We start from the raw sequence: 25,745 nt of genomic DNA, 5'->3' as shown, positions 1-25,745 counted from the left end.
CTCTCTCTCTTTCTTTCTTTCTTTCTTTCTATTTTTGAGATGGAGTCTCACTTTCTCACCTATGCTGGAGTGCAATGGTGCGATCTCGGCTCACTGCAACCTCCACCTTCTGGTTTCAAGTGATTCTCCTGCCTCAGCCTCCTGAGTAGTGGGATTACAGGCACCCGGCACCACGCCCAGCTAATTTTTCTATTTTTGTAGAGATGAGGTTTCACCATGTTGGTCAGGCTGGTCTCGAACTCCTAACCTCGTGATCTGTCCGCCTCTGCCTCTGCCTCCCAAAGTGCTGGGATTACAGGCATGAGCCACTGTGCCTGGCCAACTTTATTCTTTTTCAAGATGGTTTTGGCTATTTGAGGTCCCTTGAGATTCCATGTGATTTATAGCATCAACTTCCATTTTTTGCAAAAAAGGCCATTGGGGTTTTGATAGGAATTGCATTGAGTAAATTGCTTTGGGGAGTTTTGCCATCTTAACAGTAATCAGTCTTTCAATCCGTGAACATGGGATGTCTTTCCATTTATGTATGTCTTTAATTTTTTTCAGCAATGTTTTGTAGCTTTCAATGGACAAATCTTGCACCTCTTGGTTAAATCTATTCCCATGCATTTTATTCTTTTTGATGTTATTATAAATGAAATTGTTTCCATTTCCTTTTAAGATTGTTCATTGCTAGGATATACAACTGATTTTTGTGTGTTGATCTTGTATCCTACAACTTTGCTGAATTTGTTTCTTAGCTTTTTTTTTTAGATGGAGTCTCACTCTGTTACCAGGCTGGAGTGCAGTGGCATGATCTCGGCTCACTGCAACCTCCACCTTCCCAGTTCAAGCGATTCTCCTGCCTCAGCCTCCCGAGTAGCTGGGACTGCAGGTGCACGCCACCACGCCCAGCTAATTTTTGTATTTTTAGTAGAGATGGGGTTTCACCGTGGTGGCCAGGATGGTCTTGATCTCTTGACCTCATGATCCACCAACCTCAGCCTCCCAAAGTGCTGGTATTACAGGCATGAGCCACTGTGCCTGGCCTGTTTCTTAGCTTTAATAGTTGTGTGTGTGTGTGTGTGTGTGTGTGTATTCTTTAGGATCTTCTATATGTAACATCATACTGTCTGTGAAGAGAGGTAGCTTCCTTTCCAATCTGGATGGCTTTTATTACTTTTTCTTGCCTAATTCCTCTGATCAGAACTTCCAGTGCTGTGTTAAATAGCAGTAGTGGAACAGGCATCCTTGTCTTATTCCTGATCTTTCAATCTTTTACGGTTGAATATAATGTCAGCTGCAGGGTTACATTTTTTAATGCCTTTTATCATGTTGAGGGAGTTCCCTTCTGTTCCTAGTTTGTTGAGTGATTTTATCACAAAAGGCTGTTGAATTTTGTCAAAGGCTTTTTGTGCATCAACTGAGAGATCGTGTTTTCCCCTTCTCTGCTTTTGCTCCCCTTCTACTGGTAGAAAGGACCCACCTAAAGCAAACAGTGGGGGCCCTAGAAGGGTTGCAGCCTAGCTCTTCTCTGAGAGCAGTTCTTGGTTTGTAGCTCTGAGGGTAGGGGGTCCGCCTGAGGAAACCACGTGTCTGGAAGGTGGAGGCCTGTGGCGCTGAGTGGATGGGGCAGTCGGTACCAGAGGTGTGGCCAGCCCCAGTCATGTCCTGCTCTCTGTGGGGCCCCTCAGAGGCTGATGTGTTATGGGGGCCCTGACAGCTGGCCACATGCAGGCCATGCCCTTTGGCGGGTGGTGGCATCAGTCTGGGGCAGACTTCCCATGCTCACGTAGTGTGCTCATTTACCCAGCACTGCCTTAGGTTGGATTCCCTAGAATGGTGGCTCTCAAACCCAAGCAAGTATCCAAAACACCTGGAGGGCTTGTTCCAGAAGACGGCTGGGCCCCTCCCACAGTTTCTGATCCAGGTTGTGTTGGGTAGAGACTGGGAATCTGCATTTCTAACACATTCTCAAGTGCTATGATGCTGCTGGTCTGAGAACCACACCCCTGGAAGCAGAGTCTGAGATGGTGCAGGCGATTTCAGATGAAATCTGCAAGAGGCACAGGCAGTGTGGAGCGGGCAGAGTGAGCAGCTAGGTACAGATGTGGGTTTGGAGGTGTGGCCTCAGCTTGATTCCACGGAGAGCTCTGGAGTGTGAATGTCACCACAGGGTTGCCCTGCCCAGAAGCATGTGGTCTGGCTGTTACAGGCCCTTGTCAGTCATGGCTCTCCCGGGATGGTGCAGGTGAGGTGGCCTCCGTCAGGAGAGGGCTCTGGTGCACCAGCCAGAAAAGGGAATCAATGGCATGCATGGCCATCACCTACTGTGTGCCAGGCGTAGCCTCAGCACTGTCTGCACAGCAGTAAGCAGACGCGTGCTGTCTTCCTGGAGCTGGCATCCTTTTGAGGGAGATAGATACTAATCAGGACAGTCTGTAGCCTCGGAGAAAAGTGCTATCTGGGAAGACAAAGCCAAGGTGTGGGCTCCAGGGGGCCCTGGGTGGGGATATGTTACATTATGTTATGTTATTGAGACAGAGTTTCACTCTGTCACCCAGGTTGGAGTGCAGTGGCACGATCTCATCTCACTGCAACCTCCGCCCCCCAGTTCAAGCGATTCTCCTGCCTGACCCTCCTGAGTAGTTGGGATTACAGGCAACCACCACCATGCCCGGCTAATTTGTGTGTTTTTAATGGAGACCAGATTTCACCATGTCGGCCAGGCTGGTCACGAACTCTGGACCTCAAGTGATCCACCTGCCTCAGCCTCCCAAAGTGCTGGGATTATAGGTGTAAGCCACCAAGCCTGTCTGGGTGGGGGCATTTTAGATTAAATGGCGAGGACAGGCCTCTCTGACTGGTTTCCACCTCTAAGTCCTCATCCAAAGCCTTGTTTTATAGATCAGACAGAGGCACAGAGAAGTGAAGTCTAAATTCACATACCCAGTGGCAGAACCCAGACTTGGACCGGTTTGACTCTGGGGGACTTCTGAGCCTGTCCACAGCAGTCCTAGCTTCACCCACAGTGCCCTTGCCCAGGGCGAGACTATCAGGGAGCCTGACCTGCTGGCAGATCTGGGCAGTCCCACTGCAGCCTGCTGCACGTCCCAGATAAGGTATCTGTCAGCAGCGCTTCACCCCCAACCCGCCCCATCCCCAGCTCCCTCCAGGGCTATTCCTAGAAGCGTTGGTCAGAAAGTGAATCTCCAGCTGTCACCTGGTGGTGCCCTGAGCTCCTCCTACCTGCCACCTCCTCTGACCATACAGAGCCTGCTCTAGCCCAGGCCCTCTTCCCTCTCCTCCTCTCACCCAGGGCCCCGCCAGTAATCCACCCCATCCGCTCTGTTTATTTCTCACCTTGGCCACTGATAGGTGGTTTTTCCTAGAGCGGTGCTGCCCTGTGGAACCTTCTGCAATGATGGAAATGCTCAGGCCTGCTCTGTGTAGTCCAGTCGCCATTGGCCGCACATGGCTCTTGAAATATGGAGAGTGTAACTGAGGAACAAAACTTGAATTTTAAAAATTTTGATGAATTTACAATCATTCGTAAGTAGCCATCTGTGGTTGGCAGCCAGTGGATTGGATGGTGCTAGTCTAGAGTGTTGGTAACCACATCACTGCCTTGTGCAGAAACCACTGCTGCACCAGGAGAAGGCCCAGGTGCCAGCCTCCTCTTCACTGCCCGAAGCCTGCTGCTCTGCCGAGGGGTTCATCTCCCAGGAATGTTGGCACAGCAAATACACATACTTTCTCCTGTGGGGGCTGGTCCCGCTGGCCAAGTCTCCTGGGTGGCTGTACCTGGCCCTTGGACCAGGTCAGGCCCAGTCTGTGGAGGATACCAAGGAACCTCTTTGAGGTTCTCAAGTGTGTCCCATACCACTGCAGTTTTGCAGAAGGTTAGTGTGTGTGACTTAAAAAGCAAAGAGGGCAGGCAGACTTCCTGATATCTTGGGGGAGCAAAGTTAGAATGGATTATTTGCCGCAGAACTTCTCAGAGCCTTTAGCTTGCTAGGGTGCGCTACGAATCTCCAGGAGGCAGGTAGCATAAGCTGGTGCTTCCCAAAAGACTTGCCAGTGGGTGCTTCCCAAACGCCTTGCCGGTGGAAGCCTTCTCGAGGAGTGCTGTGCGAGACCCGTGGCTGTGGAGCACATGAGAGAATGCCTTTCTCGTGGTTGGTGTCCATGCTGGGCTCTCGGCTGCATTGTCTTCCAGTCTCTGTCCCCTGCTGGCTTCCCAGGGAGGGAGGGAGGCTGTGACTCCATGTGCTCCTTCAGCAGCTCATTTGTTTGCTCATTCATTCATGGAAAACCATGATTCCATGTCGGCCACATGTGGGACCCGTGCTGGGCAGTGGGATGAGTGTGGTGAACAAGAGGAGCTGATGACCTCGGGCAGGGACCTTCCTTCTCTGGGTCTGTCCCGCATCACACATGCATGCACACACACACGGACATACCTGTGCACACATGTATACACAACACACATGCACACACTCATGGGTGTGTCCTGCAACTGTCCAGCTGTGCTGGTCCCAGCTCTTACACTCTCACTCCTTCCCAGGCCCTGCGATACCTCCATGTTACAGCCAGAGGGCCTGGGCTTGTGGAAGTGGTGCCCCACGGGCACCTCTCCTTCCTGACCATGAGTGGGACCCTGCTCACTGGCTTCTCTACCAGAGTAAGGGAGTGATGTCAGCTTCCCCTGCCTTCAGCTGCCCTTACTGACCTAGGCTGGTGGCCACAGGCATTCCCCAGCAGCCTGGTGCCTGGCACCCCTAGGACCATGACAGGAGGCCTCCCCTGGTGGCCAGAGCCTAAGCCATGAGGCCCCTCCTGGGGCCTGACCTAGGGTGTGTCCTGCCTCTTGTCCGGCCCCAAGCGGCCTGGCTACAGCACCTCCTGGCCCTCTGAGGTTTGTCCCCACTCTGCCATCACACCCCATCCCTAGCCACCCTCTCCTTCCCTGCTGCCTGCTCTCCGTCATTGAACATGCTCATATTTCTCTCATCCTAAAACTCCTCCTCCTGGTTGGTGAACGCAATGGCCACACTTCCCACTTTCCTGTCATGGACTGTCTCTGCAGCTTTGGTGCCTCCCTCCACCTGCTCCTTCCAGCCACCCTCTCTCCACCTGGCCTCCTGAGCACTGCACCTCAGGTCTTTCCAAGCCTCACCCTGTCCCAGGGAAGCCCTTGATTGTCCCAAGGGGTTCTCTGTCTGGGCCTTGCCCTTCAGCGTGGGAATCCTGCAGTCCCAATCCAGCCTTTCACCTCCCACTCTCCCACCCCTGTTCTGAGCTCCAGCCTCACTTAAACCTCAGCTGTCTCACCTGGCTGCCCCAGGGGCTGACTTGGCCCATGGAGAGCAGAACCTAGTGCCATCTCTGTACCCTGCTTCAGGTTCACCTCTGAGTGCCATTACTCTCACAGGCCCCAGACTCGACACCTGAGCCCTCCGCCCCTTGTCCCCACATGCTGCCGGCTAACACCTGCCCCTCTTACCACCCCAGACCCTTCTTATCTCACACTTCCTCCCTGGGGCTGCTCCTTCTCTATCCTTGTTCCCCTAATTGGTTCTCCTTGCTGCAGCTAGAGCAGCTTGAGACAGCACCATCTATGGCTCCCTACTGTTCTGACAACAATGTGTGAACCTGTGCTAGCAGACCAGGCCCTGTGTGATAAGCTCAGCCTGCCCTGTTCCAGCTGCACCCACCTTCTCTGGATCATGGACTCACTTCTCTGCCCAGTTACCGTTTTCCCTTGACCTCTGCACCTGGATAACTCCTATTCGCTCTTCACCTCCCACAGATGTCACCGCCTCCAGAAAGCCTCTCTAATAACCCCCACCCAGTTCTCTTCCTCATCACCACACTCATCACACTGCAAATAAGTGCCTGCAAGTGTCCTGGCATGAGAATGGGCCCGCCAGTGCCCACCTGGGGCACCTAGCAGACACTTAGTAAATATTTACAAAGTGAGTGGCTCTGCCTCGTGTGGGTGGGGAGCAGGGATGCATTTTCAGCCAGGAGATGGCTTGGGGTTTGGGTGCAGGTGGGCAGCCAGTGCCAGGGATGTTTACCTTGTGGACTTGGAGGTTCACAGGGCACACTCTGACCTGATCTTAGTGCTGATACCTTTCAGGTACCCTAGACCCCCCAGCCCCAGCAGCTGGAGATGAGGGTAGTGCATCCCTTTTGCCAGGAAGGTCTGATTCCCAACGGACGAAGAGGCAATGCAGTGCGAGGGAGCAAGAGGCCAGGGCTCCCATCCCAGCTCTGTCAGTGACTCATTGTGTGGCCTTGGGAAGATTCTCACTGCCTGGGCCTCAGAGTCCCCTTCTGTACAGTGGATGGTCTAGACCAATTTGTTATCCCAAAGCAGCAGCCTGCGCTGCTGACTTGGAGCCCTCTGCAGCTCCTGTTCTGGGCACAAGAGGGCAGCCAAGGGCCTCAGAACACTGAGGAACCCTGGCCGACTAGCTTTAAGAAACGCATTGTGCAAACTGCTCTTTACTGAGCCCAGAGCTTGTCAGGAGCCTGGTAGGGTTGTGGCTCTGGCTCTCGTTTCTACCAAAGGAAGTGTGCTTGACCAGGGAGTTCATCCAAGGGTACCTGGAAACTGTCCTGAAGGCATTTCCTGGGGATCTGATTTCTCATGGGTTGCCTCGGGGTGGGGCAGCGGAGGCCAACAGCCCCTGTCTTTTTCCGCAGTGGTCCTTTGCTGTTGCTACCATCACAGAAATCCCCCCTGTTATCTTCCTCCCCAACTTCCTTGTGCAGAGGAAGGTGCTGAGGCCCCTTCGGACCCAGACAGGAGGAACCATAATGGTAGGTGGGGTGGGGGGGCATGGCCGGGCTGGGGGCTCCCATAGCACATGGTCCTTCTCACTTCCTTTGCCCTGGAATGCCCTCCTCCCACTTAGTAGTTGAACAGAATCCTAAATATTCCTCAAGGCTCGGCAACAATGACCCTTTCTCCAAAAGCCTTTTTTCCACATCTTGGGACATTAGAATTCTCATCGTTCCTTCTCCTATGACCTCCTATTGGTTACCGTAATTGCTAGTATAAAATATCTCTCTCCACCCACCAAAGCCGATACCCTAGCACTATGGCTCTAATGCACACCCCCCTCCCCCCGCCAATTTTTTATTTTTTTAGAGTAGAGTCTCGCTCTGTTGCCCAGGCTGGAGTGCAGTGGTATGATCTCGGATCACTGCAACCCCTGCCTCCTAGGTTCAAGCGATTCTCTTGCCTCAGGTTCCTGAGTAGCTGGGACTACAGGTGTGCACCACCATGCCCAGCTAATTTTTGTATTTTTAGTAGAGATCGGGTTTCACCATGTTGGCCAGGCTGGTCTTGAACTCCTGACCTCAAATGATCCACTCGCCTTGGCCTCCCAAAGTACTGGGATTACAGGCTTTGAGCCACCACGCCCAGCCCTAATGCACCCAAAATTAAGATGGAGAACTGATCCTCCATGGCTTCAGTGATGAATAAGGCTCCACTTCTCCCCCACCGTGGGTGTGGCAACAAAAAATCCCTGCAGCAAAATTAGGTTTTACATTGTGTGTGTGGTTTTTTAAAAAAATGTGCCACAGACTGCCTAGTTATTTGCAGATAGAGGAATGTTTCACATGCAAATGTATGAGGATCTAACCCAGCCCTGGATCACTACCTACTGATTCCCTACAGTTCTGTTATCTTTGTAAATTTGTACTTTTTTTTAGCTTAGTAGAATATTACTGCCCATCCCCAAAACTATGATTTCCTAGAAGATTTCAGTATTCAGTTTACTATATTTCTTCTTTTGCTTGTTTTTTTGAGACAGAGTCCTGCTCTGTCCCCCAGGCTGGAGTGCAGTGGTGTGATCTTGGCTCACTGCAACCTCTGCCTCCTGGGTTCAAGTGATTCTCCTGCTTCAGCCTCCCAAGTAGCTGGGATTACAGGCACACACCAACCTGCCTGGCTAATATTTGTATTTTTAGTAGAGACAGGGTTTCACCATGTTGGCCAGGCTGGTCTTGAACTCCTGACCTCAAGTGATTCACCTGCCTTGGCCTGCCAAAGTGCTGGGATTACAGGCGTGAGCCACTGTGCCTGGCCCAGTCTACTATATTTCTATGAGCAAAACTTTGCCTGTTTTCCCTTTGAAAGCCACGTCAAAATTATTGTCAGCTCATATGTGATGGATGATAAGTACTTTTATGTTTTCCAGTTTCCTTGCACAATTGCAAAGGTGCTTATGCACTGTACATCTCATATGCCAGCCAACCTGGCACTTACTTCCTGAACTGTTGCTTGGGGTAGGGAGTTCCTTCTATACCCCTACCTTGTAGCTCAGCTCATCCTTCCCCCGGGGCTGGCTAGAAGCAGTGTTTATGGAATGAGTGCACGAATCAGTGAATGAATGAGTGGAAGATGCACTGCCTGTGCCCACTCACCCTCTGCTTGTCTCCAAAGGCAGGGAAGCTGGCCGTGGAGCGAGGCTGGGCCATCAACGTGGGTGAGTGCTGGGAATGTCCTCAGAAATATCCAGCCATTGGTGGAACTGGCCTGAAAGGGGGCTGGAGGAGGGCAGGAGGATCCTGGAGGTGGCAGCTGTGAATTCAGAAGCTCTGGTGTTCCCTAGTCAAGTGGCCTGGAGGTTGATATGTAGCCTCCTAGTACCTGGGAGAGACTGACCAGTGCCTCCATCTGACGTGGGATCCTTGTCTAGAGAGGTCCCCAGGTGGCTCCCCAGCCCTGCGTTTGCACACTTCCAGTGGCAGGGAGCTTCCTCCCTTCCAGAGAGCCTGTGCCATCCCTGGGCAGCTCAGCATGGTCTGAAGCCTGCCTTGTGTCTTCCCTGAAGGACTCCACCTGTGTCCTGGGGCCCAAGACAGCCCACAGAGGCTTGGTCATGTTGGGTTGGGTGAGCACACCCAGGGTCAATACCACCACCTTCTCAAGGAGGGCCCATGCTCCCTAGCCCCCTTGACTCTCCCACAAGATTGGCTCATGGGAGGGCTGCACGCGAGTCTCCTTGTCCCTGTCATCGTCCCTCCTGTAGGCACGGCACTTGACATTTGGAAAGCTCTTTTTCACCAGACTCTTTTTTTTTTGAGATGGAATTTCACTCTTGTTGTCCAGATTGGAGAGCAATGGCATGATCTCAGCTCACCGCAACCTCTGCCTCCCAGATTCAAGCAATTCTTCTGCCTCAGCCTCCTGAGTAGCTGAGATTACAGGCATGCACCACCACGCCCAACTAATTTTGTATTTTTAGTAGAGATGGGATTTCTCCATGTTGGTCAGGCTGGGTCTTGAACTCTTGACCTTGGGTGATACGCCTGCCTTGACCTTCCGAAGTGCTGAGATTACAGGTATGAGCCACCATGCCCGGCCTTCACCCAGACTCTTACTTGAGCTGGGCATAATTGTCAGGCCTGTCTCACTGATGAGGAAATGGACATGGAGAGATGCCTACTGGCTTGTGTAGAGCCCTAAAGCAGAGTCCCTCAGCCTTTGGCTGTGAACTCTGCAAGGGAGAGGCCACCCTGGGCCACTGCACAGTTAGGGGGAGCCCCACTCTCTAGGGGCTTGGTTAGCATTAGGTCTGGCATAGTGGTGATGTTATGGTACTCTGCTGTACCCAACCCAACATGACCAGGCCTCTGTGGGCTGTCCTGGGCCCCAGGACACAGGTGGAGTCCTTCAGGGAAGACACAAGGCAGGCTTCAGACCATGCTGAGCTGCCCAGGGATGGCACAGGCTCTCTGGAAGGGAGGAAGCTCCCTGCCACTGAAAGTGTGCAAAGGCGGGGCTGGGGAGCCAGCCGGGGACCTCCTTAGACAAGGATCCCATGTCAGATATGGGAGTGATTTGTGCCCTGCATGTCTACAGCAGGGTTCCCAGGAGGGCCCGGATGGCCCTCCCCATGGCAGGTGTTACTGCCTGGTAGAGGTTAAGAGCCTGGATCCCGATCCACCCTAGGTTTGATCCTGGTTCTGCCATTACCTGACTGTGTGACCCTGGGCAAGTTGCTGACCTCCTCTGTGGCTCAGTCTCCTCATCTGTAAAATGGGGATGGTGATACTAATGCCCCTTGTAGGGCTGGAGGGAATCTTCAGCAAGCTCAGTGCTCAGTCAGGTGTTCACTGTGGCTGTCGTCTCATCATTATGAGCCAACAATAGCCTCCTAGGGGGTGGGAGAGGCAAGTTCCTGGTATCCATGGGGCCAGCTGCACACTGTCTGATGGAGCAGTTGTCGGGCTCAACTTCAGAGGGCCCCTGCAATTCTGGCTATCCCAGGGACTGCAGGGGAAGGGGTCTCTGTGGGTCCTGGGACTCTGAGGCTGTGTCTCAGGGTTGAGGGGTGATGGATCCCGGGCTCTAGGGCCCTCCTCGTGGTTGTAGGCAGTCATGACCAGCAGAGGGTGCCCTTTCTGACCATCCGCTTTGGCCACTGGCAGAATCCGCGTGGCCCCCATGCCACCACTCCTTCCTGGTTTGGGGAGCCACATGGAGGCAGGCCCAGCTTGGTGGGGACAAGAAGCAGCTTTCTGCCTCAGGAATGATGAGCTCTCTGTTGCTTGGGGGTGTGAGTGGCACTGGGGACTTGCTGGGGACACCCTGAAGACGTGGCTGCCTTCTGGCCTGGGGATGGTGACATGCCCTGGCACTCAGCTCAGTTTGCCCACCCAGAGTCCGAGGTGCTGGTCCCTGAGAGCTGAGCAGGGAGGATGCTGGGGGAGGTGAAGGGCTGGAGGAGCTCCTGGACTGAGCCTGGGAGCCTGGCCCTGAGCAGCACCGCTCTCTGCCCTTCTGCAGGGGGTGGCTTCCACCACTGCTCCAGCGACCGTGGCGGGGGCTTCTGTGCCTATGCGGACATCACACTCGCCATCAAGGTGTGTCTATGAGCATGTGGGGTCTCACCTCCAAGAGCCCTCCTGGAATCCTCCCCACAGCTCCAAATGAACTGTACTCACCCTGAATTATAGACAAGGGGCCTATGCTGGAGCAGGGAGGGGGCTTGTCTGGATTGCTCAGCCAGGCTGGAACCAAATCCAGATCTGATACTTGCTCTTCTTCCATGTTGCTTAGAAGGGTTGCCTGTGGTGGAAGGGAGTTATTCCAGCCTCCCACAGAGCCAGGGGACTAGACAGGGCCAGGATCTGCTGTATAGCCACATATTAAGTTGTAGGAAGAAGGGCATGGCTGGCAAAGGGAGTAGGGAGTGGAAAGAATGATGGTGCTGATAGCAGCTGGCACTTCTGCATACTCCAACCCGCGCTGTGCTCCAGGACTTACTCCCTGAATCCTTGCAGACAGACGGGGCCCACAGAGGTGAGGACATGCAGCTAGCAGGGGCAGAACTGGTGCTGGTCTCTGATCTGTGGGGCCCCACAACTCCCCTGCCACTCTGTGCCTGGCCTCGTGCTGGGCATCAGGAACAGGCTGACCTATTCCTATGTGTCCCTGCTTTCACGGGGCACATAGACTGATGGGGGAGGCAGGCCATTAGAAGAAGGGGGAAGCACAGGAGACCTTCCTGGGGAGGAGGGAATGGAGGCTTCCTGGAAGAGGGGGCATTTAGGACTTGGCCTTGTAGGATGAAGCAGAGGTTAGGGAATGAAGTCCCAGGGCTGTGGGGATTCTCTCCTTAACCCCTACACATTTCCTAGGGAATCTGGGAAAATGCAGGGCCTGAGTGACCCATTTACCTCCTGACCTATGACCCTTCAGGGTACAGGACATGCTCCCTCCTCCAGGGAGCCTTCCCTGACCACCTCCTGCATGCACACATGGAGCCCCACAGCTGGTGCTGCACAGCTCTCCCTGGCAAGTGACATCTTTGCTGGGTGGCCTGATACCCACAAGCATTAGGCCCCCCACCCTGCCCCTCGCCAGGGAGTTGCTGTAGGACTGGGTCCTCTGGCCTCCCCAGGTCCTCACATCTACCCTCTCCTCCCTGGCAGTTTCTGTTTGAGCGTGTGGAGGGCATCTCCAGGGCTACCATCATTGATCTTGATGCCCATCAGGTGAGTGCTCTGCAGGGGCTGGACTCTTGGGGGACCTGCCACCCCCAGTTCCAGAATCTCCCTGGGCCAGGAGAGGCTCTTCCTCATGTCCCCACAGCTCTCACGGCTTCTGTCTTCTGTCTCGCAGGCTACAAATGCAGGGTCTGTCTTTGTCGCTCTGTCCAGGACAGTAGGTCCTCCCCATTGCTCCCAAGGGTCCTCCCTCCCTCCTCCTAACTGCCCCCACATGAGCATGAGGCTCTTCCTGAAGCCCACTGTGATGGGACTGCTCTCGTGTGCAGAGCTCTGCTGTGGGTCCCCATTGCTTATGAATAATTTGGGGCACTGCCCTCTGCCCAGAGCTGCTGAGCACTGGCGACCTGCCCCTCGGGTGGATGCCCACACTCATGGCTTGGCTCGGGCACCTGGGGTCGCCATTTAAGAACTCAGCGCCTAGGGAGTAAAGCATCAAAGCAGAGGGTTACCCCCTCCTCAGGACTGCTAATGAGGCCAGTGCCTCTGGTCAGACAGGAAGGATACCCGGTGGGCTCCGGAAGGCACCCCCCCGCACTGCTACTGCTGTGGCTTTGTGCTAGTTGGGGAGCTGCCTTGGGTTCTTGTGACCCTGAACTCCTAAGCCAGGTCACATGTGGACAGTCCTTTATAGTTTGCTTTTCACATCCCTGATCCAACCAGTCCCACCACAGACTTGAGAGGGCGGCAGAGCCGAATTTCTTCCTGTGATAGGGAACCTAAGAGGGGTGGGCTTGCTCAAGGTGGGCTGGGCTTGCTGGGGAACCTAAGAGGGCTGGCTTGCTAGAAGGTGCCGGGGCCTGGTTTTAAGGTTGAATCCCAGCTCTGCTCCTTAACAGCCATGAGACCTGCTGCCCCCGAGAGCAGGCCGTGCTGCCCTGGCAAATGAGTTTCCTGAGGTGGGGCGGGGGGTGGCGGAGCCCCAGCCTTGCCTAGGGCACCTGCCTGAGAGCGGCTACTGTGATCTCCCCACAGGGCAATGGGCATGAGCGAGACTTCATGGGCGATAAGCGTGTGTATATCATGGATGTCTACAACCGCCACATCTACCCCGGGGACCGCTTTGCCAAGCGTAAGCTGCTGCCCCTACCCTCGTCTTGAGTGTGTCCTTGTGGGTAAGGCTCTCTCCTGAGTGTCTTCTGCCTGCTGGCCCTGCAGAAGCCACTGCGGTGGTTCATAGCATCCCTATGAGGTGATCCTTTCCATTTTACAGATGAGGAAACCAAGACCTGGAGAAGTCACTCGACCCACCCAAGATCACATAACCCTGTCCAATAAACATGCATCTGCCTGGCAAAAAAAAACAGAAAGGATGAAAGAAAAAAAAAGAAGAATAGGATAAATTTGAAAATATGAAATAAGAAATAAATTCACATAGGCCGGGCGTGGTGGCTCATGCCTATAATCCCAGCACTTTGGGAGGCCGAGACGGGCAGATTACCTGAGGTCAGGAGTTTGAGACCAACCTGACCAACATGGAGAAACCCCATCTCTACTAAAAATACAAAATTAGCCAGGCATGGTGGCGCATGCCTGTAATCCCAGCTACTCAGGAGGCTGAGACAGGAGAATCGCTTGAACCTGGGAGGTGGAGGTTGTGGTGAGCCGAGATCGCACCATTGCACTCCAGCCTGGGCAACAAGAGCGAAACTCCATCTCAAAAAGAAAAGAAAGAAAGAAATTCACATATAACTGTTAAAATGAAAATGCATTAAACTCATCAATGAAAAGGCAGAGACTCTCAAATGAGATTTGAAGACAGGGCTGCCACCTCCACAGGTAGGGGACATTTTTGCACCAGTTGCGGTGAGTCTGGTGTGGATAAGTCAGCAGCTAGTATGGCCCAAGGAACCAGTTTCTGAACAGAAGCTCACATGTGCTGAGCCTGGGCTTAAGGGCAGGGCAGGGCGTCCACATGTGTAGTTAAGGCCCGGAGGAGGCAGTGAAATCTTACATTGCCTACACAGATCTCCACACCCCCAAGGCAGTGTCTCAGCTTCCATGCCCCTTCTCTCCTTTGAGTCCCCCTTTTTGCAGCTCTTGGTGCTCTTTTCAGCTTAGTTTTGGATGGAATGAGACCGAGCAGTGCTGAATCCAACAGACCAGTTTCCAGTCTTGCCTGGTGTCCACAGTCTTCCCTTCTCTATAAATTGAGGCCATCCATGTCTCCCTCCCAGAGGCCATCAGGCGGAAGGTGGAGCTGGAGTGGGGCACAGAGGATGATGAATACCTGGATAAGGTGGAGAGGAACATCGAGAAATCCCTCCAGGAGCACCTGCCCGACGTGGTGGTGTACAATGCAGGCACTGACATCCTCGAGGGGGACCGCCTTGGGGGGCTGTCCATCAGCCCAGCGGTACGTCCTGACTGGGGGCTGTGGGAGGGTCTGCTCTGTGGACTCAGCAGCAGCAAGAAAGGTGGTCGGCCTCATGTCAGGGAGGAGATGGGCTGAAGCAACAGCAGTTTGGAGCAGGGCTGGCCCTGTAGCAGGACTTCCTGACACCATGGGGGTCTGGCCTGCCTGAGTCACCCTCCTCTTCCACCAACAGGGCATTGTGAAGCGGGATGAGCTGGTGTTCCGGATGGTCCGTGGCCGCCAGGTGCCCATCCTTATGGTGACCTCAGGCGGGTACCAGAAGCGCACAGCCCGCATCATTGCTGACTCCATCCTTAATCTGTTTGGCCTGGGGCTCATTGGGCCTGAGTCGCCCAGTGTCTCAGCACAGAACTCAGACACACCGTTGCTTCCCCCTGCAGTGCCCTGACCCTCGCTGACCCGCCTGTCACTTGGCCCCGCCTATCCGCCCCTTAGTGCTTTTTGTTTTCTAACCTCATGGGGTGGTGGAGGCAGCCTTCAGTGAGCATGGAGGGGCAGGGCCATCCCTGGCTGGGGCCTAGAGCTGGCCCTTCCTCCACTTTTCCCTGCTGGAAGCCAGAGGGGCTCGGGGCCTCTATGGGTGGGGGCGGAAGGCAGAGCCTGTGTCCCAGGGGGACCCACACGGAGTCACGGGTCCATGGGTCGAGGGAGGCAGGCAGTTCACTGAGAATCGGAGAGGACAGGCGAGGTCCCAGGCACAGCAAGGGCCCTGGGCTTGGGGTGTTCTGGTTTTGAGAATGGCAGACCCAGGTCAGAGTGAGGAAGCTTCCACCTCCATCCTGACTGGCCTCCCTCCCTCCCCTTGGTCGTGGGATTTGCTGCCCTCTTTGCCCCAGAGCTGAAGAGCTATGGGTGCTGGTGTGGATGGCCCGGGAGGTGCTGCAGCTAGGCCTCCAGGTGGACCTGGTTCCCAGGCAGCAGGTGGAAACCCTGGGCCTGGATGTGAGGGGCAGTCAGGAAGGGGTACAGGTGGGTTCCCTCATCTGGAGTTCCCCCTCAATAAAGCAAGGTGTGGACCTGCCTTCCCAGGCCCTTCTGTGGGGGTGAAGGTGGGAAGGCCTGCAGGCCCGGATCACTGCCTTCGCAGTAGTCTTGCCTGTTCACTGCAAGGGGCAGGTTTTAGGGGAGGAATTCTTAGGTCAGGGACAGACCTCAGCCCTGTTGTCTCCAGGGGGCTGCTGACCCAGGTGGGGAGGGGGCAGAAGAAGGGTGGGAGACATGAGCAGGCCAGGCTCATAGGTGGAAATCAGAGATGCAGGCTGGTGGCCAAGCCAGGTCCTGTAGGAACCCAGGCCCAGGGAGGGACCCAGGTACTGGTGAGGTGGGGCAGGGTTTCCCGGAGAGAGGGCAGTGAGGATCTCTATCCGGCCTGGGGGTTGTGAGCATAGGTAGCCGGGGCAGGGCCCTGGGTGGGACTGTGGCCTCCACTGGCCTCACCAAAATGCCTGGGCCCCGATCCCTGTCCGTGCCCAGGGCCCCCAGGTGGACCGGGTCTCTGGCCTGTTCCTCAGCCCTACTCATGGGGACATTCAGGGGCCTCCAGGAAGTGGGCGGGGGAACATCCACCCCTGCTAGCCAACAGCTGTGGCCCTGACCAAATCAGGGGCTGGGGAGGGAAAGTGGGTCCGCTGAGATGTCCCTGCTCCATCAGCCCCCTATGGGACTTATGTTCATCACAGTGAGGGGGTGCTCCCACTGTCTCCCGCCCTCCCTCATGCTCCCTCTGCTGCAGGGGAAGGGTTCCAAGATCACAAATTGTCAACAACGCTGGCCTCCTGGACCAGACCCCGAGGCTTTAACAATGCACTCTGAGATCCCTACCCTTGCTGTTGGTCTCTGTCACTGACTCGAGGCACCTAACATCCGTTCACACCCAACTCAGGCCAGCGAATTCTGGGGCTCAGCCACAGACACGGTTTGTCACTGTTGAGCTTCTGTTCCTAGAGAACCCTAGAGGCTTGATTGGCCCAGGCTGCTGTGTGTGCTGGAGGCGAAGAATCCCGACCTTCTGGGGGTGGAAGGAAATGAAAATGGAAAGTTCTTGTAGTGCAAGGCCTGACATGGGTAGCTGCTCAATAAATGCTAGTGTGTTATTCCACCCTCTGAGTCCCGTGGAGTTGGTAATGATTCCGATTTCACAGATGAGGAAACTGAGGCTTGGCAGGGGTGAGAAATTTGCCCCAGGCCACACCTCTCAGCAGATCTCAACAGTGGTAGAGCCAGGCTTGAATCCAGCTCTGCCAGATTCCAAAGTAAAAGTTCTCAGCTGCTTCACACTCGGCAGGGGGGTGGGGTGGGGGGAGTTACTCTCTGGACAGAGAAGGGTCTAGGGTCCCTGGGGGATAAGGTCACGGGGCCTGGGACAGCCTGGGAACAGGTGGGCAGGCACAGCTGGGCTGTGATGGTGGCTCTGCACAGCAGGAGGGGGCCCTGGCAGGGCAGTGGGTGGAAGGGGCGTCTTCCAGGCCTGGGGTGCTTTTGGAGCACTTACAGGGATGGGCTGCCCCGAGATGAGGCTGGGCTGGGGTGAAGGGTGGCGTATCCAGGCAGGGGGAAAGGCAGAGCCTTGGCTGGACAGAGTGACCAGAGCATCCCCAGTATGAGTGGCACAGCCTGGGTGGGGGGCAGGGTGGCCCCTTGAGGGTCAGGGTGCCAGGGACAAGGATGTGGGGTGGCAGGCTGGGGTCCCACCTGGCCCTCTGCTGGGTGTGAGAAGACTGATAAAGGCTGATGCTGACCAGGTGGTACTAAGGGCCAGGCCCTATCCAGACTCTGGCTGGGAATTGCATATGGAACTTCATGGTGCTCTAAGGTGAGAACTGTTTTCATGCCTACCTCACAGATGCAGAAGCGGAGGCAGGAAAGGGGTTAGTTACTTGCTGAGCACCTGCAGCCCCTAAGTGGAGGAGTGAGGACTGGAGGCCAGGCCCCAGCTCCAGAACCTGTGAGCTGTTTCTTCCTTAAAGATGCTGGCGGAAGGGCTTGTCCTGGGAATAAGAGCCTCAGTACCTGGAAGGCACTCAGGATGCTGGGTGGCTTTCTGCTGCTCCCAGTAACTGTCAGGGTGATGGGGAGGAATGTCCTGTAGGTCAGGCAGAAGAATTGAGGCCAGGTGAAGTGTTTGGACCTGTTCGCAGGATCCGTGCATTTTGCTGTATGTAAATTACACCACAAGTTACATCAATCCCAGTGGAGCAGGTCAGCTTCATGAAGTGGCTGAGAGGTGGCACAGCAGCTCTGGCACCCTAGTGGCTGCTGGCAGCCCTGGGTAAGAGCAGGGACAGGCTGAGGACGACTGACCATCAGACTCATGGTCTGGGGAGACCTTGGGAGGGATGACCTTGCACCATGCCTGGCCAGTGAGCCGGCTGAGGCTTGGGGAGAGGGATTTCATCTTGGGAGATTTCATCTGGGGCTCTGTTCTCTACGGAGTAGATGCAGGGAGGTTCCAGCAGGAAGCAGCAGTGCCCGGCTGTAACCTGGCCCCTGCCCAGGACCCACCCCTCCAGGCTAGGCTAATAGGGCCCCAGCAGGGGCAGAGGCAGGCATGACCATCCCTACCCTGCTGCCTCAGGCATAAACAAAGGCGGGTGCTGGCACGGGGCCCCTCCCTGCCTAGCGGGACTCCCGGGCAGACCTAAAGGAAGACTTTTATGATGCCTCCCTGGCTGCTCAGCCAAACGTTTGGGGTTTAGGGCCAGGAACTCCTCCAGGGCAGCCTGCCCTTGAGTTGGTTTCATTCAGCTCAGCCAGCACTGGCTGGGGACACCCTGCTCAGGCCCAGGGCCAACACACGAGGTTCTGCACCACTCGGAGTGATGCTGTCACGTGATTGCTAGAGAGGCCCGGGAGCGGACGTGTGGGCTCCAGTCTCTCCAGCCTGGCTCTGAGTCCTGCCTCCTCCCCTCGATAGCTGTGTCTTAGTTTACTCCTCTGCAAAATGGGAATGATATCTGCAAAATGGGGATGATATCATCTGTAAAATGGGGATGATATCATCTGCAGAATGGGGATGATAGCACCTACCTCCTAAGTGTTAGAGAATTAAATGAGTGAATGTTTGTGAAGAGCTTAAAGCAAGAGTAAGCGCTCAAGCATGCTTGATTGTGGCTGTCGGCAGTCATTATCACCATTATCACCACCACCATGTTACTGATGGGAAGCAAACTCAGGTGAAATGGCTTGCCCAAGACTGCACAGTTGGGCAATGGCAAAGCCAGGGAATGCACCCACATCCATCTGACTCCAACACTGATGCCCTTTCCCCATGGCCAGGCCCTCTGGCAAATAGTGTCTTGGTGAGCGTGGCACCTTGCACGCTGCCTAGACTTCTACGCCCTTCACCAGCTCATACCCTTACCAGCAACCCTGGGAGAGACAGACCTCAGCACCCTTGTTGTCCAGATGAGACGGGGGCCCAGAGGGGAAAGGCAGTCCTGTGGCCTCTCAGCGGTGGTGGCAGGGCCTGGTGGAGGGAAGTGTGGCACCTGTGGTTACCTGGCTGTTTACTCAGGCTGGGGCCCGCAGAGACGGGCGCTTCCACGTCCTGTCCTGGAAATGCTGTTCAGCTGGAAAACATACACTGGGCTTTCTAAAGGGCCATTGGCTTTCAGCTTGAACTTTCAAAGTACAAAGTGAATTAAAAATAGTCATAAAACAGAGCAGGCAGCTGAGAAATGCATCATGGATTGGCTCATGCAGCTGTGGCTGGGGCCCTGAAGAGTACCTGTTCCACCTGCCTGTTCCACCTGCAGGGGCCCAGCCTCGGTGCTGCAGCTGGACAAGGCGTGCGGGGGTGGATGAGAAGGGAGGTGTCCTTTGAGGAGGCCTGCTCACCCTGGCTCAATGCTGGCTGTCAGTGTTGTCGATTTGTGGATGGGGAAGGTGAGGCCCAGGGAGGGCTTGAGGGAGCCTGGCACCCCCTGGCAAGCAAACCAGAACCCCGGCCTCCTCCCCTCCTCCCCTCCTCCCCTCCTCCCCTGGCAGCCTCCTTGCAGGGGAGTGCCTGTGGTGAGCGTGTGCCATGTTCCAGGCCATGTGTGTGAGAGGATTGCAGAGGCCCGTGCCACTCTCTAAATGCCTGGTCCTTGTTCATCCTCACAGCAGCCTCCCTGTGGAGGGTTCTGGAGCTCCATTGTCCAGGCTGGAACACCGAGGCTCAGAGTGGCCTGCAGGCCCTTGCCCACGGCCACGCACGGTGGAGTGGCAGAGTGGTCAGTCTTCACCACTACCCGGGGTGTTGACTTCTGAATTCCCTGATTTTATCAGGGCTGAGGCACAGTGGACAGGGCAGGTAAAAGCCAGGACCTCAGCTCAGGGTGACCTCAGGTCAGGGGAGAGTGGTCTCCGGAGAAAGAATGCAGCTCTGTAGTTGTCCAGCCAGGGTTTCAGTCCTGCCTGTGCTGTATACCTGTGGTGTGGCCCCGGGCTGAACCTCATTGCCTCCTCTATAGAGGACTCTGGTAAATAGTGGGAATGAGGTTGGCATACAGCAGGTGCATAATACATGTGACACTGGTCACGGGCTTCTTTACCCTCTTCTGTTCTCATCACCTCTTTGACTCAGAAACAGGGCAAAGTCCTGTTTCCACTTCTGGTTTAGGGCCTCCCAGTGGGCTGTGGGGCCTGCCCTTTTAGTCAGGGCCCCAGGCCAAGGCTTGCCCAGCCCTCGCATGCACCTGCCTAGGGTTGGGCCTGAGCCCCCCATAGCCTCCCGTGGCTCCAGGTTCCTGGCTGGAGAGTTCGCAGGGTCTGTTCAGCTAAAAGGACCTGGGGACACATATCATCAGGTCTGGCCCCTGGGATGCTGGGGAGCCTCCCTGAAGCCTGCTGCACCTCCCCGCCCTTGGCCCTGGGGATGGGGCTGGGCAGGTCACTACCTCTAACCTGTGGGAAGACAGCCATCTTCCCCCGGGGAGAGTGGTCCCATACAGGGAAAATTCAGGCCTGGACTTGGATCTGTGTTTGAATCTAGGCTCTCGGTGGCTGTGGGCAAATCACTTCACGCTTTGTGCCTCAGTTTCCTCCTCTGTAAATGGGGATGATAATCCCTTCCTTCCCTAGGGTGGCTTGAGGGTCAAGGAGCCTAGGCAGCTAAAGCACCAGTCTGGGTCCCCCTCACATCCAGAATTTGCAGGTCACCCCTGCTGGTCCTGAGACAGTGACGTTCTTTTTTTTTTTTTTTTTTTTGAGACGGAGTCTCACTCATTACCCAGGATGAAGTTCAATACAGTGGCGTGATCTCAGTTCACTGCAGTCTTCACCTTCAAGGTTCAAGTGATTCTCCTGCCTCAGTGTGCCCGAGTAGCTGGAATTACAGGCACCTGCCACCATGCCAGGCTAATTTTAATTTTTGTATTTTTAGTAGAGATGGGATTTCACCATGTTGGCCAGGCTGGTCTCGAACTTCTGACTTCAGGTGATCTGCCTGCCTCGGCCTCCCAAAGTGCTGGGATTATAGGTGTGAGCCTCCATGCCTGGCCGACGGTGACCTTCTGAAAGAAGCAGGTAGCGTGACCAGTGCATGCACACTCTGGGAGCCAGGGCAGCAGATTCAAGTCCCACTGCTGCCCCTACCCTCCATGTGACCTTGGACAGGTGACAGCTCCTTGTGCCTCAGTTTTCCCATCTGTCAAATGGGATTCACACTAGCACCGGCCTCACAGAGTGGTTGTGAGAAGGAATGAAACCATTTAAGCATCAGAACTGCACTTAATCAGTCTCAGCTCTTGTACCACTGAGGGACAGGGGTTGCCAACATTACTGTAATCACCACTCCCACCTTTCTTTACCCTGCAAAGCAGTACAGTAAGTCCATATTTAAGTCTTTAATAGGTTCTTGGAAACTGACTTTAAGTGAAACCACATGAAGTCATTTGGATCAGGCCAGGTCAGTGGCTCACACCTGTAATCCCAGCACTTTGGGAGGCTGAAGTGGGCGGATCACCTGAGGTCAGGAGTTCGAGACCAGCCTGGCCAACATGGTGAAATCCTGTCTCTACTAAAAATATAAAAATGAGCCAGGCATGGTGGTGTGTGCCTGTAATCCCAGCTACTGGGGAGGCTGACACAGGAGAATCACCTGAACCGGGGAGGTGGAGGTTTTAGGGAGCTGAGATTGTGCCACTGCACTCTAGCCTGGGCGAAAGATTGATTGGGATTCCGTCTCAAAAAAAAAAAAAAAAAAAAGTTTAGATCTGTGTCCCCTTCCACATCTCATGTTGAAAAGTGATTTCATGTAATCCCCAGTGTTGAAGGTAAGGCCTGGTGAGAGGTGATTGGATCATGGGGGTGGTTTTCTTATGAATGGTTTAGTATCATCCTCTTGGTACTGTCCTCATGATAGTGAGTGAGTTCTCATGAGATCTGGTCATTTAAAAGCGTGTGGTACCTCCCTCCTCTCTCCCTGGCTCCTGCTCTGGCCACGTGACCTGCCTGCTTCCTCTTTGCCTTCTGCCATGATTGTAAGTTTCCTGAGGCCTCCTCAGAAATTGAGCAGATATAGGCACTATGCTTCCTGTAGAGCCCGTGGAACCATAAGCCAATTAACCCTCCTTCCTTTATAAATTAACCAGTCTCAGGTATTTCTTTACAGCAATTGGAGAATGGGCTAACACACAAGCTATAACAAAACCAATTTTACCATAGGCTAATTGATATAAATAAGAGTTAAGTTCGTACAGCATATTTTTGGTCACAAAAACAACACTAAACTTCCCTAATGCAAAGCACCTCTAATATTAAACATTGAAATAAATATGAGCTCTACATACATTTAAGAAAGACTAATAAAAACAGGACAATTATCTACTTATTCCAGTTTCGGGTCTGGGCTGGCTGGAGCCTGTCCCAAGAGCACAAGATGGGAACCAGCCCCGGGCAGGCTATCACCCCATTATCACTGCAGGGCACACTCACAGACACACCCACACTCAGACTGGGGCCATGTAGACACACTGATTCACCTAACACACACATGTGCAGGATGTGAGAAGAAGCCAGAGTACGTGGAGAGAACCCATGCAGACATTGGGGGAATGTTGCAAACTCCACACTGACAGCGGGCATGGCCAGAAATCGATATTTTTTTCTTATCAACAAGATGATGTTGAACAAAATGATGTTATTTGAGGACCTGCTGTATTCAGTGACCTCTCTGCTATTTTCTGGGTGCCAGGCCCTGTGTTGGGTGCCAGGACACAGACCATGTCTTCCCTCCTACTGGTCTCCAAGTTTCTCCAGACCTGTTGCATCTCTGGGTCATTTGAGGACAGGGTGAGGGTCTAGAGGGCCAGTGTGGGAAGGAAAGGCCACTCTCACGGCACATGCAGTCCAACTTCTCCTTGCACAGACAGGGAAACTGAGATCCAGAGAGAGCAGGAGCCTTGGGCCAGACCCACGGGGAGGCGAGTTCAGCAGGGCGGTGTCCACAGTGAGTAGAGCTTGGGTCTAACTGTGCTGCCCTGAATAAGGCAACCACTATCTTGAGCCTCAGCCATTTCCCCCATCAGATGCTGTGGCATGTGGCAAATGCTCAGTTAATATTAGTTAATAATATTACCTAAGTCAGAGTAAGGAAGGACTTCCTTGTAGCCAGAACTGTGCACAGAGCACCATGATAGTGGCCAGTGCAGAAGGAGCGCTTGCTAGTTTTGGCACACTCTAGGCGCCATGCTTGTATCAAATGGCTTTGTCCTCACGTAACTGTGTTTTGCAGATGAGGAACGGGGACTGTGGGAGGTTTGATGGCCCGCCAAGGCTCTCCCAGCCAGGGTGATAGAGCCCGGGGCTGACACCTAGCTGGCCATAGTCATCCCCAGTCTGGGTGCCCTGTGGGGTGTGACCTCTCACACCCCTCAAAGGGGTGCAAGTGGAGGCTTGAGGCTGTGGGAGCCACCTGGGACTTTCCAGTTTCTGGGACTTTCCTAGCCCCTGCCAACCCTGAGAGGCTGAGTTTCTCAGGGTGTGCCCTGGTCTTAGAACCAGAGGGAAGAGATCAAGTGTGAGGGGGCCGCCTGCTGCGGCAGTGGGGAGTGTGCAGGGGCCTTGCCAGAGGCCCGCTCCCTTGTGGGACCCTCCAGCCAGTGTGCGCAGACCGCCGGTTGTCTCAGTAACCGATACCAGGCGGCCAGACAAAGTTACGGTGTGTGTCTGGGAGGCTATTTTGTCTAATATGCTAAAAGGCTTTTGGAAATTCCTGGAGCCCATCTGGTCCTAGTTACCCCACAATATTGCTGCCTCTTCAGCTCGCAGACAAGGGAACAGTTTTATTTCTCCTTTTGGAGCTCAGGAATGTGCCTTAAACACGAGCCGGCAGACGCCCACTTGGTGCACGTTTCCTTGGTCACGTGTCGCACTCATTGTCCTTTAAAAAAGGACTGCTGCTCTTTCCCCTCGGCTCCCCAACCCCAAAGGGTCCCTCCCAACCCCATTACCTAGAGAGTGATGTGGGGAGGGCAGATGCTTCGGGGGTGGGCCCGCCTGACTGCGATGTGCCCGGCCTCTGTGCATTCTCGCCTGTGTCCTGGGGACGGGAACTCCTGAGAATGGAGCGCAGCCTGGTGCGTGGTAGGTGCTTGGTACATGCAGGTTTCCGAGCTGGCTCTGTGAACTTAAGTAGCGCCCTTGACCCATCCAAGCCCCAGTAGCCTGCTCTGTAAAATCCGGTTGGAAAGTGTGGTACAGGAGTTTAGGAAGGCCTCAGCCACACCAGGGGATGTGGATGATTGTTCCTTATTCACCTGGTGCTTCTGCCCGCCCGTGGCCGCCCCCAGACCCAGAGGGCAAGAACACATCCAGGGCTGCACATCTGAAGCCTGTCTTGTGGGGAGGAGCTGTCTTCAGGCCCAGCCACTCCCATGCTTTTTGCGGGGCTGGAGTGTGCGTGTTTCTTCCCTGGAGTTCTTGTCCCTTTGGGTTCTTCGGGTTCCTCTGGCTGCAGTGCCCAGAGGCTGGGTGTGGCTGCTCCAGGCTGGCTGAGTCTTGGCGACTGCCCTGCATGGTTGTTTGGGGCCAGATGACATCCTTCTTACTTCCTTGAAGAGCTCCTTCTCCCCAGTCCCAGGCTGGAATAGGTGCCCTGCCCACCTGGCCCAGCCCCCGCTAGGCTGTGATTCCAGGGGCTGTGTGAGCGTGTGATTCAAGCTCAGATAACCCTAGACCAGGCTTCTTCCAGGCCGGGCAGGCCTGTACCTCCATCCCCTGCACGGTTAGGCGTGGCATGTACTTGTTTTATGAATCCTGAGCTCAGTGGTTTGTGTGCCCTCCACGTGGAAGCTTTAAGAGCCAGCATGCGATTCTCCACACCCCTTTGCCACAGCGATGGAGGGAGCACATTTCAAGCTGTAGCCCCCGAGAGTCTGGGTCCCTGAAATCCCAGATGACTCCAGTCTCCCAGTCAAACCAGGGCTGACATCCAGTATGAGCAATAAATAAACCTTCATCGTTTAAGCTCCTGATGCTTAAGGGTGGTTTGTTTCTGCAGCATAACCTTACTGATATCAGCCTGGCTGATACACTTTCCATTTCCCTGATCATAGGAATGGTTTAGAGATATCATGTGACTCAAGAGTCCTTACTTTACTTTTACATTTTGAGTGGAAGAGGAAGGACTTTATCTTCTGAGTTATCAAGTTTTAGAGAAGCCATATTTCCCACCACAAAGAGAAAGGCTGTCTTAGGTATGAAGTAGTAAAATGAAAGGAGTAAAATGATGGAAAAGAGAGAATTCTGGTGATGTCAAGACAGGGCTGTCATGAGCATCTGCACAGGTTGTGCACTGCACAACTCTCGAGGCTGCTGTTACATAGTAATCACAGTAGATTTGTGTATTGATTAAAATAATTTTCTAGCAGACACTAGTAAAGTATTTTGAGGAAGTGGAGTCTTTCTCTAATTTGCAAACAATTGCTGTAAAGGCTAGTGACTATGCCATATCAAGACCCTGATTTTAATTCTTGAGTCCCCAGAGCTTCCCTAGCTCGATAAGTACTTGGTATAATTTATTATTTTGGTGAATTCCCTTTGTTGTTAAGTTCTGCTCAAAGCAGAACCACTGATAATTCAGTCACCTACAAGATGCATCAAGCTGATTTTCTACTTTCCAGAGCAAACCCTTAGTGCTTTTAGAAATAACAGCTCAACAATAAGAGAGAGACAGAACAACCATTAAATGCAGACATAAGAACAAGAATGACAACAAAATATCAGTTTGGGGCCATTTGTGTAGGTGCAAGTAACCTTTCCTATCTTACTGAGCACCAAGACCTTTACTGTACTGGTCTGTGGCCTGAAAATGGTTCACCATGGTAATTAACACAGAGAAGACATTGTGTAGACTCCATTTCCTCTTAAA

At 54.1% G+C, this 25,745-nt stretch overlaps 1 protein-coding gene across 4 annotated transcripts in view; it reads left to right on the top strand.

Moving 5' to 3' along the window:
- The window catches only part of HDAC11 (histone deacetylase 11), a 26,240-nt gene extending 9,750 nt beyond the window's left edge, over positions 1-16,490 (top strand). For 3 of the 4 annotated variants that reach the window (XM_023196204.3, XM_023196205.3, XM_023196206.3), the window contains exons 4-10: positions 6,694-6,810; positions 8,444-8,486; positions 10,793-10,869; positions 11,941-12,003; positions 12,991-13,087; positions 14,193-14,371; positions 14,565-16,490. In XM_023196204.3, coding sequence (XP_023051972.2) covers positions 6,694-6,810; positions 8,444-8,486; positions 10,793-10,869; positions 11,941-12,003; positions 12,991-13,087; positions 14,193-14,371; positions 14,565-14,780 — 792 coding nt within the window. In that variant the 3' untranslated portion in view covers positions 14,781-16,490. The remainder of the gene's footprint in view (positions 1-6,693; positions 6,811-8,443; positions 8,487-10,792; positions 10,870-11,940; positions 12,004-12,990; positions 13,088-14,192; positions 14,372-14,564) is intronic. The other variant, XM_023196207.2, reaches the window with a different exon arrangement.
- The last annotated feature ends 9,255 nt before the right edge of the window (positions 16,491-25,745 follow it).

The sequence above is a fragment of the Piliocolobus tephrosceles genome, chromosome 2 (genome assembly GCF_002776525.5).
Source record: "Piliocolobus tephrosceles isolate RC106 chromosome 2, ASM277652v3, whole genome shotgun sequence".
Lineage (NCBI taxonomy): Eukaryota > Metazoa > Chordata > Mammalia > Primates > Cercopithecidae > Piliocolobus > Piliocolobus tephrosceles.
Note: the sequence above shows the minus strand (reverse complement) of the source record. Positions and strands in the feature narration are given on the sequence as shown.